This window comes from Cervus canadensis, chromosome 2 (assembly GCF_019320065.1).
Source record: "Cervus canadensis isolate Bull #8, Minnesota chromosome 2, ASM1932006v1, whole genome shotgun sequence".
Classification (NCBI taxonomy): Eukaryota; Metazoa; Chordata; class Mammalia; order Artiodactyla; family Cervidae; genus Cervus; species Cervus canadensis.
The window spans coordinates 89,643,686-89,667,240 of record NC_057387.1 but is presented as its reverse complement, the minus strand read 5'-3'; the positions used below and the strand labels follow the sequence as shown (position 1 = coordinate 89,667,240).

General features: G+C 37.1%; 1 protein-coding gene across 1 annotated transcript in view; it reads right to left on the bottom strand.

Annotated features, from left to right (window-relative positions):
- Positions 1-23,555, bottom strand: part of NRDC (nardilysin convertase) — a 96,920-nt gene that overhangs the window by 5,865 nt on the left and 67,500 nt on the right. The window contains exons 15-22 of the mRNA XM_043449359.1: positions 23,441-23,499; positions 22,869-22,923; positions 8,180-8,284; positions 3,852-3,975; positions 3,216-3,302; positions 1,682-1,801; positions 510-561; positions 296-347 (exon numbers count right to left, since the gene is read on the bottom strand). Coding sequence (XP_043305294.1) covers positions 296-347; positions 510-561; positions 1,682-1,801; positions 3,216-3,302; positions 3,852-3,975; positions 8,180-8,284; positions 22,869-22,923; positions 23,441-23,499 — 654 coding nt within the window. The remainder of the gene's footprint in view (positions 1-295; positions 348-509; positions 562-1,681; positions 1,802-3,215; positions 3,303-3,851; positions 3,976-8,179; positions 8,285-22,868; positions 22,924-23,440; positions 23,500-23,555) is intronic.

The following is a 23,555-nucleotide window of genomic DNA, read 5'->3' as shown; positions in this document are numbered from 1 at the left end:
TTTAAACTGGATATTAATAATGTTAGTGCTGTTTGTCAGTTTAAGGCTGGATTTTACAGGTTAAGAGGCAAAAGAAAGGAAGAAATGTAGTAAAATTTCCTGAGCACCTCCTATGATTCAGGTACATTTTAGGCTCTCTGACCTCCCACAATACAGCTATCTACATAAGTGTGTAAATAATTTGCTAAGAATGAAGTAAAATCAGACTCCTTGGCAGTCTAAAAATACAGGTCAAGAGAACCACATTAGTCCTCATTATATACTGGAAGCTAACCCAAGCTCATCTTTAAAGAACCTTCTCAATCCAGTACAAATAAGTGCTGGAGACAGAGAAGCCACAATTCCACCTTAGTGATTAACACAAATAATTTGTTTTGGGCACATAAAAAACACATAAATGAGGAGCACAGCTCAAGTACTGACAAAGAGAATGACATAATGATTCAGAAATAAGTCTTTCAATAATTAAAAAATATATACATCTTTCAGAAAAGAGAACAGTTTCTTACTTTGCTGCAGACTTCTGTATCAAAGGTGAGATCAGATGGAAACGTATATATGCTAAAAGAAAAAAAGACCCTAAATAAGAAACTAATGGCCAGAGGCCTCAAATATTTCATACATCTGTTATCTTCCCCCAATATGATGATGTTTTAAAAATTCTGAAATAAACCACTCATCCTTAAATCATTACATTTTTATCCTTAAGGGTCCTTATAAAGTAATATTTACCATTCCAAACAGTGTCCAGAAGGCAAACTTTAATCTATAGGAAAATCACATATATAGACAGATAGGCAGAGAGGTCTATGAATACTCTTATTATCAATAGCCTTGGTCAGGAAAAATGCATACAGAGGTATACATGTCAAGAACATTAAGGGAAAAATACCAATGCTCACAGAAAGTTGTATCAGCACTATTCCAAGGAAGCAGAATAAATGTTAAGAACATTTTTAGAAACTCATAATCTATCCAAGAAAAACTGAGTAAACACCTTCCCAGTGAAGTCAAGAATCCCTCAGAACTACAGTAAAGTTGCATCAAGGCTAGGGATATGGGTTAGATGGCAACCAAGAGCACCCAGCCTTTGATTCCAACTTGCTTCAGTAAGTTCCTATGCTCTGCACAAAAACACAAAATTTAAATAGCAACACAGTTTGGGCTACCATGTTGAACATAAGAGCTTCAGAGTCTGGTTAACTGTATAGCTTCCTTTAGGCTGAGAAACAAAAGAGTACAAGGAGACAGATGGAGGATTTTCTCACATTTGTAATGCTGGACTTGGCTATCTATCGTGTCTAAGAATAACTCCTTTCAGCTTACTCTTATTCTTGTTCTCTTTTTAATAATAATGTTCAAAAAACACCACCTGTTGCCTGAGACAACCAAACACCTGGCTCTGCTTTCATTTACTGAAAAAAAAAAAAATAATAATAATAATAATTTCATTTTATGCTTGAATCCTTATCTGTTCCCTGGAATCTGCAGTGTCCGTAAGAATTTCTGTGACAGCACAGGAGCATAGTATAGATCTGATAGGTAAGCCTGGAAAAGGTCTTCAAGTAGAAAGGGAAGAGGAAAGGAAGGGAGGTGACAGACAAGAGGTAAAAGGTTGTGAGAAACTAGAGAAAGATTTGTTATACTTATTTCACTATTTTTAAGGAGGGAAACATTTTACCTTTGGGGATTTTGAATTTGTTGTCTTTCTTATACCACAGGCAACCTTGTGGAGTATTCACAATTTTAACAGGGTATTCTGTCTCTGGACAATCAAAAGCCTTCAACATGAAATCCGTGGCTAACAAAAGCAAAAGGTAATAAATCACTCGGTTATCACAACAAAATTTCCATCAATCTGTTTTTGGTTTCAGAACTCTTTAGGTAACTCTTTTTTGAGGCAAAAAACATGTCAAATTCAAATGTTAGAGTACAATAAATTAGTAGAACAATACTAAAAAGAAAGTCCTCTTGGCCTTAAACTACATGAATTCTGAAAATCTGTAATTTCCCAAGAGCTGACCAATTTTAACTGTGAGAGGGACCTTTGGTCAAAATAACTGTATAGACCAATTTATGAATGCATTCTTGAATGAGAATATCTTTTACCAAATTTACATATTTTTGGAAGTTAACAAATAAAATTAACCATTTTAAAATGAACAATTCAGCGGAATTAAGTACACTCACAATGTTGTGCAACTACCACTTCTTTCTAGTTGCAAAACATTTTCATCAGCCCAAAAGGAAACCCCTAAACCCAATAAGCAGTTGCTCCCCATTACCCACTCCCCCCTGCCACTGGCGACCATCAACCTGAGTTCTGTGTCTCTATGGATTTACCTATTCTGGGTATTTCATGTAAACAGAATCATACATGTAACCCCTTTTGTCTGTCTTCTTTCATTTAACATGTTTTCAAGGTTCACCCATACTGTAGCATATATCAGTACTTCATTTCTTTTTATAACAGAATAATACATCATTATATGTATATGCCATAGTTTATATATCCAGTCATTTATTATGAACACTAGCTGTTTCCACCTTTTGCCTTTGTGAATAATGCTGCTATCAACATGCATGTACATGCATTTGTTTGAATATCTGTTTTCTTTTGTATACCTACAAATAGAACTGCTGGGAAAAATGGTATTCTGAGTAAATTAGTTATATTTGTCCTAGACCAGTGACTTCCTCACAGTTAGAATTGTTTTCTATTGTAAGCTAGTAGACAGGTTAACACACACATATACCTACCGGGAACAAAACTTCTGAAAATAATACCCTTTCTTTATTCAATGAAACATTTTGCTATTTTCCATTCTGATTTTTTTTTTAATGCTTTCACAATTCAATACACTGGGATGAAGCCTGTAGTTTGAAAACCTCTAGAACAATCAGACAAGATAATAGCAATGCCTGCAGAGACTGACATGAAAGGATCAGCCATCATTGACCAGAAAAAGTCCCAGGATCTATGCTTACGCCCTGTTTCCTGTATTCACCAACTGAACAGTCCAGGACAAGTCACTTTGCTTTTTTGAGCTTCAGTTTTATCATTCAGAAAAGTAAGAAAACTGTAATGCTCATCACAGAGATGACTGGGAAACTTAAATATGAATTCAAAGGATACTCTGTAAAACATACTATACAGATGCTATTTAATATTAGTACATGGATGGATTATGTATAATGACTGATATTTCACTGACCTATGTACTTGTTTTCAGCTGGAAGATGAAGATCTGGATTCAATTCAAAATCACTCTTCCATAGTTCAGCCCAAGAGTTTTCAATATCTGTAGAGATAAAAGACAAACTGATCCAATAAAGAATGCAATGTTCAGAATTCTCATAATAACAAACCAGTCAACAACTGGTCTTCACTAACCAATTCTTTTTTCTCAGGAAAACTGTAAGTGACATAACCAGAGTTTCCAAACTCCTGCTACTCAATGGGTGGTTTCATCAGCATTGTTATCACCTAGAAAGTTTGTTAGAAACACAGAATCACAGGCTCAACTCTAGAGCTGCTGAATCACAATCCATATTTTAATAAGACCTCCAGGTGATACATATGCACACTAAAGTCTGAGGGGCACTTTTCTAAAACACAGTTGAAAATACCCCCAGGCTACCAAGATCACAGGATTTTCTAACTAATATAGATATAAGCATCGCAGAAAATAATTTCTGGCAAAGTAATATAAATCATTTTCATTTCAAAGTAAACTTCTTAAAAAATAAATACTATTTTCCCCACAGGAACTACCAGACAAACTATTAAGGAATAAAACTTCCCAGGTGAATAATATACTTAAATGTAGCACAATTTTAAAATATTTTACCTTCCATACTATACTGAGTCCCAAACCATTTCTCCTTGAGGTCACATTTTCCCTCATTAGCACCAGACAGTAGAACAAGATTTGCCTTTTGAGGAACTAGCTGATTAAGGGCTTCAGCAATGACCTAATTGGGGGCAGGGGGAAAGTGGAGGGGGGAGACACATATACAACAATTATAACTTCAATCTAATACATCTCTGTTAAAAAGGCAAAGCCACACAATGTTAGACACCCAAGATCCTAGCACCTTAATGCTCATGAAACTGTCTATAGTCTATGACCACCCTAATTGACAAAACTTCATTAGTCTATCAGCAGCTTCAAATATCTTTCTTCAGAATGCTCCAACAGTTCTCATCTCAAATCCTACGTAAGGGGACTAGCAGTGAAAAGAGCTACCATTTACTAAGCTTCTACTATGTGCCAGGTCGTGTTTCATTTAATCCTAAAAGTAACCCTAAGGTATACCCATTTTCCCTGGTTCGGGAAGGTCCCCTGGAGAGGGGAATGGATACTCATTCCAGTATTCTTGTCTGGAGAATTCCATGGACAGAGGAGCCAGGTGGGCTACAGTCCATGGGGTCGCAAAGAGTTGGACACGATTGGGCAATTAATAGTTTCACTTTACTTTTCATACCTATTTTATAGAAAGCACTCAGTCAGCCTCAGAGGTAAAAGTTTAAGTAATTTGCTCAGATTAAAGATTCTATAATCTGCACAGACCAACACACCTAGAAGTGACAAAAGTGGAGTTCTAACCAAGTTTGTACATAATTTTAAAAACTATGCTCTTAACTATTACATATTATACTACTTCAAACACAAGAATCAGTAAAATGATCCAATGTAGAGCCTCCTACAATACTCCTTCAGCTATGATAAGAACTAAGCGTAAGATTTTTGTGGGTTAGATTTGAAACTCTAACTACTGCTTAAAAACATTTCTTTAAGAAAAAAACAACAAACAGTGGTTCAGAAAAAAATACTTAGACCCCTCGGCACAATCATCCTAGGGAAATGACAAGAATATGTGTTTACTGCTTCTTCCTTTACCTTTCCCTATCTTGTTTAAAATTAGTAGTTTTACAACACCTACATCAAAGTCTCTCACCTCAGTACTATTAACATTTTGGGCCAGATAATTCCTAGTTGTAGAGTGCCATCTCCTGCATGTAAAATGTTCAGCAATAACTCTGGCTTCTACCCACTAGATTCCACAATCACTCTCCAGCTGTGACAACTGAAACGTACCCTTTGTTGCTGTTGTTAGTCACTAAGTCGTGTCCAACTCCTTGCAACCCCATGGACCGCAGCACACAAGGCTTCTTTGTCCTCCACTATCTCCCGGACTTTGCTCCAACTCATTCCATTGAGCCCGTGATGCTACCTAACCATCTCATCTTCTGCCAACCGTTTCTCCTCTTGCCTTCAATCTTTCCCAGCATCAGGGTCTTTTCCAATGAGTCAGTTCTTCATATCAGATGGCCAAAGTATTGGAGCTTCAGCTTCAGCATCAGTACTTCCAATGAATATTCAGGGTGGATTTCCTTTAAGATTGACTGATTTGATCTCCTTGATGTTCAAGGGACTTTCAAGAGTCTTTTCCAGCACAATTCAAAAACATCAGTTCTTTGGCGATCAGCCTTCTTGACGGCCCAACTCTCACATCCACACATGACTAATGGAAAAAACAGCTTTGACTATATATGGACCTTTGTTGACAAAGTGATGTCTGCTTTTTAATAAACTGTCTAGGTTTGTCATAGCTTTCCTGCCAAGAAGCAAGCATCTTTTAATTTTATGGCTGCAGTCACCATCTGCAGAGATTTTGGAGCCCAAGAAAATAAAATCTGTCACTGCTTCCACTTTTATCCCTTCCATTTGCCATGAAATGATGGGACTGGATGCCATGATCTTCATTTTTTTGAATGCTGAGTTTTAAGCCAGCTTTTTCACTTCTCTTTCACCCTAATCAAGGGGATCTTTGGTTCCTCTTTGTTTTCTGCCATTAGAATGGTATCATCTGTGTATCTGAGGTTGCCAATATTTCTCCTGGCAATTCTGATTTCAGCATGTGATTCACCCAGCCCAGCATTTCACATGATGTACAAATTAAATAAGCAAGGTGATAGTATACAGCCTATACTCACTTCCCAATTTTGAACCAGTCAGTTTTTCTATGTCTGGTTCTAACTATTGCTTCTTGACCCGCATACAGGTTTCTCAGGAGACAGGTAAGGTGGTCTGATATTCCCACCTCTTTAAGAATTTTCCACTGTTTGTTGTGATCCACACAGACAAAGGTTTTATTAGCACAGTCTTCATGAAGCAGAAGTAGATGTTTTTCTATAATTCCCTTGCTTTCTCTATGATCCAAAGAACGTTGGCAATTTGATCTCTGGTTCCTCTGCCTTTTCTAAACCTAGTTTGTACATCTGGAAGTTCTCAGTTAATGTACAGCTGAAGCCTAGTTTGAAAGATTTTGAGCATTACTTTGCTAGCATGTGAAATGAGCAATTGTATGGTAGTTTCAATATTCTTTGACACTGCCCTTCTTTGGGATTGGAATGAAAACTGACCTTTACCAGTCCTGTGGCCACTGCTGAGTTTTCCAAATTTGTTGGCATACTGAGTGCAGCACTTTCACAGCATCATCTTTTAGGATTTGAAATAACTCAGCTGGAATTCCATCACCTCCACTAGCTTTGTTCATAGTGATGCTTCCTAAGGCCGACTTGACTTCATCCTCTAAGGATGTCTGGCTCTTGATGAGTGACCACACCATCTTGGTTATCCAGGTCATTAAGACCCATTTTGTATAGTTCTTTTGTGTATTCTTGCCACCTCTTCTTAATCTCTTCTGCTTCTTTCAGGTCCCTACCATTTCTGTCCTTTATCCTGCCTATCCTTACATGAAATGTTGCACTGGTATCTCCAATTTTCTTGAAGAGATCTCTAGTCTTATCCATCCTATAGTTTTCTTCTATTCCTTTGCATTGTTCATTTAAGAAGGTTTATTCTCTCCCTGTTGTTTTCCAGAACTCTGCATTCATCTTGGGTGTATTTTTACCTTTTTCCCTTGTCTTTCACTTCTCTTTTCTCAGCTCTTTGTAAAGCCTTTTCAGACAACCACTTTGCCTTTTTGAATTTGTTTTCTTTTTCTTTGGGATGGTTTTGGTCACTGCCTCCTATACAATGTTATGAACCTCCATCCATATTTCTTTAGTCACCTGTCTACCAGATCTAGTCCTTTGAATCTATTAGTTACCTCTACCATATAATCATAAGGGATTTGATTTAGGTCATGCCTGAATGGCTTGGCAGTTTTCCCTACTTTCTTCAATTTAAGCCTGAATTTTGCAATAAGAAGCTCATGATTTGAGCCACAGTCAGCTCCAGGTCTTGTTTTTACTATCTACAGCTTCTCCATCTTTAGCTGCAAAGAACATAAATCAATATGATTTTGGTACTGACCAATCAGGTGATATCCATGTGCAGAGTAGTCTTTGGGTTGTTGGAAAGGGTGTTTGCAATGATCAGTGTGCTTTCATGACAAAACTTTGTTAGCCTTTGCCTTACTTCATTTTATACTTCAAGGCCAAACTTTTCTGTTATTCTGGGTATCTCTTGACTCCCTATTTTTGCATTCCAATCCCCTATGATGAAAAGGACATCTTTTTTGGTGCTAATTTTAGAAGTGTTGTAGGTTTTCACAGAACTGGTCAACTTCAGCTTCTTCGGCATCAGTGGTTGGAGCACACTGGGATTACTGTGATGCTGAACGGTTTTCCTTGCACCCAGGCATTGACAAATATCCCAAGGGGACAAAATCACCCCTGCTTGAGAACTTCTACCCCACATGGATTGAAATGATTTATTTACTTGGACTAGCGGAGGAAAGACCCTGACCAACTATTTATGTGTAATATTTATTACACATAAATCATATATTTTGAAATCAAGGATTCTTGTATTCTCAAAATGATTAAAATTGTACAGAGTCTCCAACAGAATTAAAAGGCAAGCTAAGCAAGTATGTTTATCACCTAAAGCACATAATTCTTAGAAATGACTTTAATAGATGTTTCAACACTTGAAAAATAGTAAGAACAATACCTAAGGAGAGGACTTGATTTTCTCATTTTAAAACATGATCATATACAAGAATCATGAAAAATCATACACAAAACTATTGATATTTCTTCAGTTAAAAGAAACAAAAACCTAACTAAACATAACCTAATTTTCTCCATTCTCATGTACCTCTCTGCACTTTCTCACCCTCTTCTTTCTCTAAAAGTAAGGTTTAGAGATGGAAACCTCCTTACTTCTGGCTTGTATTCAAAAAGAAGCTGATCTCCAGTGAGAAAGTCCTGTAGTGGGTACAGCTGCATGTTTTCACACATGTTTTCCACATACTCAACTGGATCTGTCTGTAAAGAGGTAAAATTATTTCACACCAGCAACTCCTCATTACTATCCTTAACTTCCCACAAACTATAAATATTTAGCTCTTTTTTTTAAACAATGAAACCAAAAGTTTCCCACAGATACAACCAAATATAATGGCAGCTTAAGGATCTGATGCTCAGAATTCTAACATAAATTAGCCAGAGAAGCACCTTAAGTAGTTTATCCTAACACCCCACAAACCCCTCATCCTGAGCCCTACAACACATGAGGCTCTAACCACGTCACAGCATCTTCATGGGAGAAATTTTAACAATGGACTGTAAATTTCTGTTTACATGTTGGTGCCCCACATGACTGTGAAGTGCCCAAAGACAGGGTCTTCATCATTTAATCACTACAGCACTATAACCTAAAAACTATCTGTAAGCATGAATCAAAATCAAGGTAGAAATCAAATTTTGTCATTAGATAAAATTCTTGATATAAATGGCAAAATTAACTAGTATATGATCTCAATTTAAAACTGAACTAATGAGGGCAGTCCTAAGATGGCACAGGAATAGGACGGGGAGACCACTTTCTCCCCCACAAATTCATCAAAAGATCATTTGAACACTAAGCAAATACCACAAAACAACTGCTGAACGCTGGCGGAGGACACCAGGCACCCAGAAAGGCAGCCCATTGTCTTCGAAAGGAGATAGGACAAAATATAAAAGAGAAAAAGACAGACAAAAGAGTTAGGGACAGAGACCCATCCGGGGAGGGAGTCGTAAAAGAGGAGAAGTTATCAAACACCAGGAAACTCTCTCATCGGCAGGTCTGTGGGGAGTTTTGGAATCTCGGAGGGCAACATAACCGGGAGGAAAAAATAAATAAATAAAACCCACAGATTACATGCCTAATTGCAACTCCCAGCGGAGAAATAGCCCAGACACTAGTATCTGCCACCAGCAAGCGGGGGCTGAACAGGGAGGCGCCAGCTGCATTGCTTAGGGTAAGGACTGGGCCTGAATGCCCTGAGGGCAATCTGAGGGAGCTAATGTGAGATAGCAAGCCAAACCGGGGGATAGCCAGAGAGAGGGGAAAAAAAAGAGGGGAGAGAGAGAGAGAACTTTCCCGTGAAAATGCTGGGTCGCTCACAGAACAAAGAACTGAGTTAATACCAAAGGAGAGAGAGCCGGCGGCAGAGAGCCGGCCGAGGACCGGCCGGCCCATCCCCTGCCAGAGGCAGGGAGGCAGGCATGCAACAGCCAGAACCAGAGGGCAAGGGGCAAACTCGGCTCCAGAGACAGGCATCCTCTACCAAACTGCAAGCAGGCTCCCAGTTGCTAACCAAGTCTTCCTGGCATCCTGGGATCCTAGACTCACTACCAGACACTTTATTGAACTCCAGACAGAAGAGATCCAGCTCCATCTACCAGAACAAGGATGCAAGCTTCCCTAACCAGGAAACCTTGACAAGTCACTTGTCCAACCCCATCCACAGGGAGGAACCTCCACAATAAAGAGGAACCACAAACTACTAGCATACAGAAAAGTCACCTCAAACACAGCAACCTAAACAAGATGAAAAGGCAGAGAAATATTCAGCAGGTAAAGAACATGATAAAATCAGCCCACCAAACCAAAGAGGAGGAGATAGGGAGTCTACCTGTAAAAGAATTCAGAATAATGAAGTAAAAATGATCCGAAATCTTGAAAACAAAATGGAGTTACAGATAAATAGTCTGGAGACAAGGATTAAGAAAATGCAAGAAAAGTTTAACAAGGACCTAGAAGAAATAAAAAAGAGTCAATCAATAATGAATAATGCAATTAACTGAGATCAAAAGCACTCTGGAGAGAACCAACAGTAGAATAACTGAGGCAGAAGATAGGATAAGTGAGGTGGAAGATAGAATGGCGGAAATAAATGAAGCAGAGAGAAAAAAAGAAAAAAGAATTAAAAGAAATGAGCAAAACCTCAGAAACCTCTGGGACGATGTTATACATCCCAACATTTGAATCATAGGAGTCCCAGAAGGAGACAAAAAGAAAGGCCATGAGAAAAATACTTGAGGAGATAATAGTTGAAAACTTCCCTAAAATGGGGAAGGAAATAGCCACCCAAGTCCAAGAAACCCAGAGAGTCCCAAACAGAATAAACCTACGGCGAAACACCCCAAACCACATATTAATCAAATTAATGAAGATCAAATACAAAGAACAAACATTAAAAGCAGCAAGGGAAAAACAACAAATAACTCACAAGGGGATTCGCATAAGGATAACAGCTGATCTTGCAATAGAAACTCTTCAGGCCAGAAGGGAATGGCAGGACATACTTCAAGTGATGAAAGAGAAAAACCTACAACCCAGGTTACTGTACCCAGCAAGGATCTCATTCAAATATGAAGGAGAAATCAAAAGCTTTACAGACAAGCAAAAAGCTCAGAGAATTCAACACCACCAAACCAGCTCTTCAACAAATGCTAAAGGATCTTCTCTAGACAGGAAACACAGAAAGGGTTCAGAAAGGGTTCATAAACTCGAACCCAAAACAACAAAGTAAATGGCAATGGGATCACATTTATCAATAATTACCTTAAATGTAAATGGGCTGAATACCCCAACCAAAAGACAAAGAATGGCTGAATGGATACAAAAACAAGACCCCTATATATGCTATCTATAAGAGACCCACCTCAAACCTAGGGACACATACAGACCGAAAGTGAAGGGCTGGAAAAAGATATTTCATGCAGATGGAGACCAAAAGAAAGCAGGAGTAGCAATACTCCTATTAGATAAAATAGACTGAAATAAAGGCTGTGAAAACAGACAAAGAAGGACACTACGTAATGATCAAAGGATCAATCCAAGAAGAAGATATAACAATTATAAATATGTATGTACCCAACATAGAAGCACTACAATATCTAAGGCAAATGCTATCAAGTATGAAAGGGGAAATTAACAGTAACACAATAATAGTGGGAGACTTTAATGCCCCACTCACACTTATGGGTAGATCAACTAAACAGAAAATTAGCAAGAAAACACAAACTTTAAATGATACAATGGACCAGTTAGATCTAACTGACATCTATAGGACATTTCAACCTAAAACAATGAATTTCACCTTTTTCTCAAGTGCACACGGAACTTCTCCAGGACAGATCACCACCTGGGCCATAAATCTAGCCTTGGTAAATTCAAAAAGTTGAAATAATCTCAAGCATCTTTTCTGATCACAATGTAGTAAGATTAGATGTCAACTACAGGAAAAAAACTATTAAGAATACAAACATATGGAGGCTAAACAACACACTTCTGAATAACCAACAATCACAGAAGAAATCAAAAAAGAAATCAAAATATGCATAGAAAAGAATGAAAATGAAAACACAACAACCCAAAACCTATGGGATTCAGTAAAAGCAGTGCTAAGGGGAAGGTTCATAGCAATAAAAGCCTACCTCAAGAAACAGGAGAGAAATCAAATAAATAACCTAACTCTACATCTAAAGCAACTAGAAAAGAAGAAATGAAGCACCCCAGTGTTAGTAGAAGGAAAGAAATCATAAAAATCAGGGCAGAAATAAATACAAAAGAAACAAAGGAGACCACAGCCAAAATCAACAAAGCTAAAAGCTGGTTCTTTGAGAAGATAAATAAAATAGACAAACCATTCACCAGACTCATCAAGAAAGAAAGGTAGAAGAATCAAATCAACAAAATTAGAAATGAAAATGGAGAAATCACAACAGACAACACAGAAATAAAAAGGATCATAAGGGACTACTATCAGCAACTATATGCCATAAAAATGGACAACTTGGAAAAAATGGGCAAATTCTTAGAAAAGTATAACTTTCCAAAACTGAACCAGGAAGAAATAGAAAATCTTAACAGACCCATCACAAGCACGGAAATTGAAACTGTAATCAGAAATCTTCCAACAAAAAAAGCCCAGGACCAGATGGCTTCACAGCTGAATTCTATCAAAAATTTAGAGAAGAGCTAACACCAGCCTACTCAAACTCTTGCAGAAAATTGCAGAGGAAGGTAAACTTCCAAACTCATTCTATGAGGCCACCACCCTAATACCAAAACTAGACAAAGATGCCACCTACAAGAAAGCTACAGACCAATATCACTGACGAACACAGATGCAAAAATCCTTATCAAAATTCTAGCAAACAGAATCCAACAACATATTAAAAAGATCATGACCAAGTTGGCTTTATCACAGGGATGCAAGGATTCTCCAATATTCACAAATCAATCAATGTAATACACCACATCAACAAATTGAAAGATAAAAACCATATGATTATTTCAATAGATGCAGAGAAAACCTTTGACAAAATTCAACATCCATTTATGATAAAAACCCTCCAGAAAGCAGGCACAGAAGGAACATACCTCAACACAGTAAAAGCCATATATGATTAAACCACAGCAAACATTATCCTCAATGGTGAAAAATTGAAAGCATTTCCCCTAAAGTCAGGAACAAGACATGGGTGCCCACTCTCCACTCTCACCACTACTATTCAACATAGTTTTGGAGGTTTTAGCCACAGTAATCAGAGAAGAAAAAGAAATAAAAGGAATCTAGATTGGAAAAGAAATAAAACTCTCATTCTTTGCAGATGACATGATCCTCTACATAGAAAACCCTAAAGACTCCACCAGAAAATTACTAGAGCTAATCAATGAATATAGTAAAGTTGCAGGATGTAAAATTAATACACAGAAATCCCTTGCATTCCTACACACTAACAATGAGAAAACAGAAAGAGAAATGAAGGAAACAATTCCATTCACCATTGCAACGAAAAGAATAAAATACTTAGGACTATATCTAACTAAAGAAACAAAAGACCTATATATAGAAAACTATAAAACACTGATGAAAGAAATCAAAGATGACACAAATAGATGGAGAAATAAACCACGTTCATGGATCGGAAGAATCAATATACTGAAAATGAGCATACTACCCAAAGCAACCTATAGATTCAATGCAATCCCCACCAAGCTACCAATGGTATTTTTCAGAGAACTAGAACAAATAATTTCACAATTTGTATGGAAATACAAAAAAACCTCGACTAGTCAAAGCAATCTTGAGAAAGAAGAATGGAACTGGAGGAATCAACCTGCCTGACTTCAGGCTATATTACAAAGCAACAGTCATGAAGACAGTATGGTACTGGCACAAAGACAGAAACATAGATCAATGGAACAAAATAGAAAGCCCAGAGATAAATCCACACAGCTATGGACACCTTACCTTTGACAAAGGGGGCAAGAATATACAATGAAGAAAAGACAATCTCTTTAACAAGTGGTGCTGGGGAAACTGGTCAACTACTTGTAAAAGAATGAAACTAGAACACTTTCTAACACCATACACAAAAATAAACTCAAAATGGATTAAAGATCTAAATGTAAGACTAGAAACTATAAAACTCCTAGAGGAAAACATAGGCAAAACACTCTCTGACGTAAACCACAGCAGGATCATCTATGACCCACCTCCCAGAGTAATGGAAATAAAAACAAAGATAAACAAATGGGACCTAATTAAACTTAAAAGCTTTTGCACAACGAAGGAAACTATAAGTAAGGTGAAAAGACAGCCTTCAGAATGGGAGAAAATAATAGCAAATGAAGCAACTGACAAAGAATTAATCTCAAAAATATACAAGCAGCTCCTGCAGCTCAATTCCAGAAAAATAAGTGACCCAATCAAAAAATGGGCCAAAGAACTAAACAGACATTTCTCCAAAGAAGACATACAGATGGCTAACAAACACATGAAAAGATGCTCAACATCATTCATTATCAGAGAAATGCAAATCAAAACCGCAATGAGGTACCATCTCACACTGGTCCGAATGGCTGCTATCAAAAAGTCTACAAACAATAAATGCTGGAAAGGGTGCAGAGAAAAAGGAACTCTCTTACACTGTTGGTGGGAATGCAAACTAGTACAGCCCCTATGGACAACAGTGTGGAGATTCCTTAAAAAATTGGAAATAGAACTGCCATATGACCCAGCAATCCCACTGCTGGGCATACACACTGAGGAAACCAGAACTGAAAGTGACACGTGTACCCTAATGTTCATCACAGCACTGTTTACAACAGCCAGGACATGGAAGCAACCTAGATGTCCATCAGCAGATGAATGGATAAGAAAGCTGTGGTACATATACACAATGGAATATTACTCAGCTATTAAAAAGAATGCATTTGAATCAGTTCTAATGAGGTGGATGAAACTGGAGCCTATTATACAGAGCCAAGTAAGTCAGAAAGAAAAACACCAATACAGTATACTAAAGCATACATGTGGAATTTAGAAAGATGGTAACGATGACCCTATATGTGAGACAGCAAAAGAGATACAGATGTAAAGAACAGACTTTTGGACTCTGTGGGAGAAGGCAAGGGTGGGATGATTTGAGAGAACAGTATTGAAACATCTATATTATCATATGTGAAACAGATCACCAGTCCAGGTTCGATGCATGAGACAGGGTACTCAGGGCTGGTGCACTGGGAGGAACCAGGATGGGATGGGGAGGAAGGTGGGAGGGATGTTCAGGATGGGGAACACATGCACACCCATGGCCGAGTCACGTTAATGTATGGCAAAAACCACCACAATATTGTAATCAGCCTCCAATTAAAATAAATTTTTTAAAAAAGAACAACAACAACAAAACTGGAAAAAAAATTTTTTAATTAAAGAAAATAAGTAAATAAAATTGAACTGATGACTGAAAGTCCTATAACCTATAAAATGGAAATATTTTGTGGAGGAAAACAACCAATTCAAGTATTTCCTGAGCACCCAAATGCACGGAATCTTAAAAACTGACATGTCCTTTAGATACCAAGTGGCTCTATTCCTACATTTTCCAATGAGAAAATTACTCAGATTAATTAGGTGACTTGTTCCAGAACATCGGAGAAGGAAACGGCAACCCACTCCAATGTTCTTGCCTGGAGAATCCCAGGGACGGGGGAGCCTGGTGGCCTGCCGTCTATGGGGTCGCACAGAGTCAGACACGACTGAAGTGACTTAGCAGCAGCAGCTCCAGAACACACGATAAGTGACAGGCAGAATAAATACTAGAGCTCAGGCCTCTTAACATAGCAGTGAACACTCTTTCCCAAAATACTATACTGCCAAGTCCTTTCCTAGACAATCTGGTTGTTCCCTCACGCAACAGAAGACAGAAGGAGAAGTAAAGCTTACTACATTCATGGAGGAGAAATGAGAAATGAATGTATCAAATCCAAAATCATAGGTATATGCTAACTACTACATTATCACATTAAAATAGAATATGGAAAAAGTATGGGGAAAAAAGTATTGTTAGCCTTTTTTGCTCCACTTCAGGAAACATTCCTGAATCATCACGTTGATGAGTCATTAAAGTACTACTATTGTGTGTGTGTGTGTGTGTAAGTTAAGGTACTTTTTTCCCCCTGAAGTATAATTGATATATAATATTAGTTTCAGGCATCTGACATAGTGAGTCCACACTTTCATATACTACAAAATGATCACCATAGTAAGTCTAGTTACCATCTGTCACCCTACAAAGTTACTATAACGTCACTGACTATATTCCCTATGCTGTACATTACATCCCCATAACTCATGTACTTTATAGCTCAACGACTGCATGTCTTCATCTCCTTTGCCTATTTCACTTAGCTCCCACACCTTCAAGTGCTATTATTATTTAAAATCACTCCCTTGATAGAGGAACTGTGGCTCCCGAGGCATGCGGGATGCAGGGAAACTGAAGATGTAGTCGATCAGACTTTGGAAATAACTACAACAAGAGGTCTGAAAAACAAAGAGGTCATTTTTATCTCATCAGTCCTAGTTGAAGAGATCAAGTCCCGAGCCTCAGGAGTGGGAGCACTGACTCCAAGACCCTAGGCTACCAGAGAACTAACCCTAGGGAATATCAAATAGTGAGAACTCACACAAAGGAAACCAGTTGAATACAAAACCCAGCATCACCCAACCACAAGTAGCACCCTATCCAGGACGCCTCATCTACACAACAAACCAAACAAAAATACAAACCCAATCATCATCAGCCAGGATTACCACCTCACTCAGCCTTGCCCATCAGAAGGGGTAAAAAAAAAAAAAACTCAGCACAATTCTCACCCAATATGAAGCTTACACAAACCCCTGGACCAACCTTAGGCGGGCACAAACCAAAAGGAAGAAAGAATTCAACCCTGAAGCCTGGGAAAAGGAGACCTCAAACACAATAAGTTTTAAAAAAATAATATTGAAAAGGCAGAGAAATACTACAGAAATGAAGGAACAAACTAGAAACACAGAAGTCCAAATGAATGAAGAGGAAATAGGCAAACTACCTGAAAAAGAATTCAGAATAATGACAGTAAAGATGATCAAAGACCTTGAAAACAGAATGGAGAAAATGTAAAAATCAATTAACAAAGACCTAGATGAATTAAAGAATAAACACAGAGACAAACAACACAATTACTGAAATTAAAAATACTCTGTTGCTGCTGCTAAGTCACTTCAGTCATGTCCGACCCTGTGCGACCCCATAGACGGCAGCCCACAAGGCTCCCCCATCCCTGGGATTCTCAAGGCAAGAACACCGGAGTGGGTTGCCATTTCCTTCTCCAATGTGTGTAAGTGAAAAGTGAAAGTGAAGTCGTTCAGTCATGTCCGACTCGTAGTTAGCCGATGGACTGCAGCCTACCAGGCTCCTCCGTCCATGGGATTTTCCAGGCAAAAGTACTGGAGTAGGGTGCCATTGCCTTCTCCAAAAATACTCTAGAAGGAAGCAATAGCAGAATATCTGAAGCAGAAGAACGCATCAGTGAGCTGGAAGATACAATGGCGGAAATAACTTCCGAAGAGCAGAATAAAGTAAAAAGAATGAAAAGAACTGAGGATAGTCTCAAGAGACCTCTGGGACAATATCAAACGCACCAACATTCGAATTACAGAGGTCCCAGAAGAAGAGAAAAAGAAAGGGTATGAGAGAATTTTTGAAGAGATTATTGTTGAAAATTTCTGCAACGTGGAAAAGGAAATAGTCAATCAAGTCCAAGAGTCACAGAGTCCCATACAGGATAAACCCAAGGAGAAATAGGCCAAGACACATACTAATCAAACTAACAAAGACTAAAACACAAAGCATTAAAAGTAGCAAGAAAAAAGCAACAAGTAACATACAAGGGAAACCCCATAGGTTTAACAGCTGTTCTTTCAGCAGAAACTCTGCAGGCCAGAAGGGAATGGCAGGATATATTTAAAGTTCTGAAAGGGAAAAATCTACAACCAAGATTACTGTACCTGGCAAGGATCTCATTCAAAATTGATGGAGAAATAAAAAGCTTTTCAGAAAAGCAAAAGTTAAGAGAATTCAGTTCCACCAAACCAGCTTTACAACAATGTTAAAGGGATTTATATAGTCAAGAAATACAAGAGAAGAAAAAGATCTACAAAATAAACCCCCAAAATTAAGACAACAGCAATAGGAACATTTATCAATAATTACTTTAAATGTTAAATGGATTAAATGCTCCAACCAAAAGACACAGACTGGCTGAATGGATACAAAAATAAGACCATATATATGCTGTCTACAAGAAACCCACTTCAGACATAAAGACACATATAGACTGAAAGTGAGAGGATGGAAAAATATATTCCATGCAAATAGGAAGCAAAAGAAAGCTGGAGTAGTAATCCTCTTATCAGACAAAACAGACCTTAAAATAAAGAAAATTATAAGAGATAAGGAAGGACAACTACATAATGATCAAGGAATCAATCCAAGAGGAAGACATAACAGTTGTAAATATCTATGTACCCAACAGAGGAGCACCTCAATACACAAGACAAACACTAACAGACATAAAAGGAGAAACTGACAGTAACACAGTAATAGGAGACTTTAACACCCCACTCATACCAATGGATAGATCATCAAAACAGAAAATTAATAAGGAAACACAAGTCTTAAATGATACATTAGATGAGATGGGTCTCATTGATATCTTCAGGATAATCCACCCAAATGCAGAAGACTACACCTTCTTCTCAAGTGCACATGGAACATTCTCCAGGATAGACCACATCTTGGGTCACAAATCAAACCTCAGTAAATTTAAGAAAATTAAAATTGTATTAAGCATCTTCTCCGACCACAATGTTATGAGACTAGACATCAATTACAAGAAAAAACACAAACACGTGGAGATTAAACAACAAGTTTAATAACCTAAACAGACTAAATAATCAACAGATTACTGAAAAAATCAAAAGGGAAATCAAAAAATTTCTAGAAACAAATGACAATGAAAACACGACAACTCAAAACCTATGGGATGCAGCAAAAGCAGTTCTAAGAGGGATGTTTATAGCAATACAATCCTACCTCAAGAAACAAGAAAAACATCAAATAGACAACCTAATTTTACACCTAAAACAACTGGAAAAGAACAAAAAAACCCCAAAATTAGTAGAAGGAAAGGAATCATAAAGATCTGAGCAGAAATAAATGAAAAAGAAATGAAAGAAACAATAGTAAAGATTAATAAAACTAAAAGCTGGTTCTTTGAGAAGATAAAATTGACACTCCTTTAGCAAGACTCATCAAGAAAAAGAAAGAAGAATCAAATCAACAAAATTAGAAATGAAAAAGGAGAGGTTACAACAGACAATGCAGAAATACAAAGGATTATAAGAGTATTAAGAACAACTATATGTCAAGAAAATAGATAACCTGGAAGAAATGGACAGAGTCTTCTTCCAAGACTGAAATAGGAAGAAACAGAAATTATGAACAACCCAATTACAGGCACTGAAATTTAAGCTGTGATCAAAAATCTCCCAAAAAACAAAAGCCCACGACCAGATAGCTTCACAGAAGAATTCTATCAAGCATTTAGAGAAGAGCTAATGCCTATCCTTCTAAAAATCTTTCAAAAAATTGCAGAGGAAGGAACATTTCCAAACTCATTCTACGAGGCCACCATCACCCTGATATCAAAACCAGACAAAGACAGCACAAAAAGAGAAAACTATAGGCCAATATCACTGAGGAACATAGATGTAAAAATTCTCAACAAAATTTTAGCAAATAGAATTCAGCAACACATCAAAAAGATCATACACCATGATCAAGCTGGGTTTATGCCAGGGATGCAAGGACTCTTCAATATATGCAAATCAATCAATGTGATACACCATATTTACAAATCAAAAGATAAAAACCATATGATAATCTCAACAGATGCAGAAAAAGCCTTTGACAAAATTCAGCACCCATACATGATTAAAACTGTTCTAAAAATGGGCATAGAAGGAACCTGCCTCAACACAGTAATGGCCATATGTGATAAGCCTTCCAGCAAACATTATTCTCAATGGTGAAAAACTGAAAGCATTCTCCCTGAGATCAGGAACAAGACAAGGGTATCCACTTTCATCACCATTATTAAACACAGTCTTGGAAGTCCTAGCTACATCAATCAGAGAAGAAAAAGAAATAAAATGATTCCCTCTGTGTTCAAAATTTTTTAACCAGTTATTTTCATCAGCCACTTATTTATAAGTTAACTTTATAAGTTAACAAATAGCATGCTACTATATTGAGTGACTCAATATTTCCTATGCAAAAACAGGACCCAGGTTAAAAGTAGATTTTCAGTGCCAACGTGATGCAGAAAGTACTAGAAAAAAACACTTGAATGCTATCCTTTACTTTTTTTAAAGATAAAATTCACATACCATAAAATCTACTTTTAAGGTATACAATTAAAAATAAAAGTATATAACTCAGTGGGTTTTGGTATATTTATAAAGTTGTATAATCATCATTTATATCATTTATATCTGTTGATATTCTAGTTTCAGAATATCTTCATCAGTCCAAACAGAAACTTCCATACCCACTAAGCAGTTGCTCCCAGTTACTCACAACCCCTAGCTGCTGAAAACCATCAGTCTGTGTTCTGGCTCTACAATTTACCTTTTCTGGATATTTCATGTAAAGTGAATCATGTGGTGTGATTCCTGTGACCTGTGACCTGTGGTGTCTGGCTTCCTTCACTTAGCATAATGTTTTCAAAGTTTATGCATGTTGTAGAATGAATTAGTACTTAATTCCTTTTTATGCTGAATAATATTCCACAGTATGAAAATTCTACATTTTGTTTAGCCATTCATTCAGTGAAGGACATTTGGCTTCCACATTTTGGTTATAATGAATAATGCTGCTATGAATACAAGTATACATGTATTTGTGTGGACATACATTTTCAATTCTCTTGGGTATATACCTGTAAGCCAGTAACTGCTGGCTTGTAGGGTATCTCAATGCAAAACTTTTTAAGGAGTTCATTGTTTTCTAAAGCAGCTGCACCACTTTACACTCCTAATTGTATTACACATTATATATATTTATATATGCTGAGTCCAAGTTCCCATGTGAAATAAAAATTATTTTTAAATTTCTTAGTTATAAAAGACTGGTTTAAACAGTCTGAAAGAGCATTTCTATTTTTCTTTACTGATGAAAACAAGAAAAATGTCTGAAGAGAAGATAGGTCAACTTTGTTAGTAAAACAGAAATAAATAAAAGCTGAAATAAGCTGAGCTACTTGAGTTAAAATTTAGAAGTTCAGAGATGAACCATTCACATTTGTTCTTTGTTCTAATTAGGTTTTAGTCTAAAATCTTTTGGATTCATATTTTAAAATTAAGACAAGCATTCAGTAACACTGCACTAAAGGTAAAAAAAAAAAATGAGCTACAAAATGGGAGCTACAGAAAAGGTATCTTGAAATGTCTTGCTAAGAAGGAACTAGAGGGGCAGAAAGAAAATGTTACTCAACTAATGCTAAAAATCCAATCCCTAAAAAAGGAATATGGGTATTACTTATGGCTGGCCCACAATTCTTACTCCCACTCTTCCCTAACACAGTTCTAGCCCACAACGCTGCCACAACAGCTGACAAGAACACCAAAAAAAATCAGGTTTTTTTCCATCAACTGCTAAGGTTGATGGAAGGACTTGTGGGTTCTAGGCATATCAATCTATTTAGAGACTATGTCTATAGGACCATCAGATGGCCAAAATAAATCACAACAGCTCTCTGTTTTCATAGAATAAGATTTCAATTTCAAATGACTTCAATCATATAGAGCAGACTGCATAGGAATCAACAGCAACTGGAAGCTTATAGCTTTTACAACCTTGTCCTCATATACTTATAGTTATTAAAGGCAAAAGGGATGGGGGTGGGATAAATTAGGAGTACAGATACAGATACAAGTTACTATACACAAAAGAGATAAGCAGCAAGGACTCACTGTATAGCACAATGAACTATATTCAATATTTTATAATAACTTACAATGGAAAATAACCTGATATATACAATATATAGATACACATACATCACTGAATCACTTTGCTGCTCATCTGAAACTAACACATAATACTATAGATCAACTATACTTAAATAAAAAATATAAAAACAAAACAAAAAAACCTATTATTCTATGGTCTGTATAATACTTAACAGTATTGTTTCAATGTTAAATTTTCTGAGCATGACAATTTTAGTGAGGTTATGTAAGAATACATTTGTAAGTAGCAGATGCATGGTAAGAGGTATCATGCTGACTGTAATTATGAAACCTCCAAAAAATACATACACACACACATAAATAAGAAGAGGCATGAGAGAGAAAGAAGAAGGAAAATATGGCAACACTATTAAGAACTAGTAAACCCAGGATGAGGGATATATCAGTGATCACTGTACCACTAGGGAGATGTTTCTGAGAGTTTAAAAAAATGAAGAGATAAGAGATTGTTCTGAGGAGGGGTCCAAAGGATTCAAGAGATTCCAAAGGGATCCAAGACACAAAAAGGGGATTTTTTAAAAACCTGCTTTAAACTTTTTACCTTTCCTTTCATCCTTTCGTATACTCTATGCTGAAGAAAAGAAGGACCATTTCCTTTTTCACAGTACCCCAGAGTTCCTTACTTATGTGCTTCCTAATACTTAGAATGTGTCTAAACTTTACCTATTTTTTAATACTGAATTCAATTCAAATTTATTATACCTATAAAGCCTTCCCTGCCCTATTCCAATCAAGACAAATGCTTTCCTCACCCTGAAAGCACAAAGCACACTGTTTCTAACACTACAAATAGCAGTCACTTCACATCGCCCTGTAAAGTGTACTCACAGCATCTGAATTCCCAAAATATAAGCTCTCCATCAACGTGTATCACAGGGATCAGAGGGATCCACAGACTAAATGACTACACAGATGAATGACTGCTACCCAACAAATGACCTGTGTCAATCTGCCTAATTTTCTGTTACTCAATATAAATGCTCAAAAACACAAGAGGTAATTTTCAGATAGCCTCAAGGCCATCTTGAGACTCACATGACAGACAGTGGCAGAATTAAAACTCCAGTCACACTTCCAAAAAGAGGAACAATGTCCATACCAGTTTCAACTTGGTCACAGACAATATTCAAAAAGAATTTGACTTCCAGTACCTGTTCTTGGTAATGAAATTCATTATCTTCAATTTTCTGAATCTCTTCAAAAATTCTGTGAAAGAAGAAAATTATAATTAGAAGACATATTTAAATTTCTCACTGGAATCATCAGCAAGAAAAGAGAAGTATAAAAATAAACAGAATGCCTATATAACCTGTATATTTAACGTACATTCACATGTAGAAGAATAAGGGTATGGAACCAACAACAGAAATTTAAAAATGAAAAGTATTAGTCGCTCAATTGTGTCTGACTCTTTGCGACCCCATGGACTGTAGGCTACCAGGCTCCATAGGGTTCTCTAGGCAAGAATACTGGAGTTGGCTGCCATTTCCTTCTCCAGGGGATCTTCCTGACCCGGGATGGAACCTGGGTCTCCTGCACTGCAGGCAGATTCTTTACCATCTGAGCCACCAGGGGAGTCCCTAGGTAAGTGGAGTTTAAGCAAGAAATGCCTGGAACATCATCAAGGTAGGCCTAATCCATGTCTATTGGTAGCCTGAAGGTTAAAACATATTAGGATTGACCCTTGGCCTAATTCTAATAAGTGTATATATATAAATATTACCTTTTCTCTGGGCCAAGCTTTTGCAGCATTTTTAAATACTGGAAGACAGTATGAGCAACCTAAAAACAAAGTATCTAATTATACTTTTGCATAAAGTGGTATCTATATAACTTAA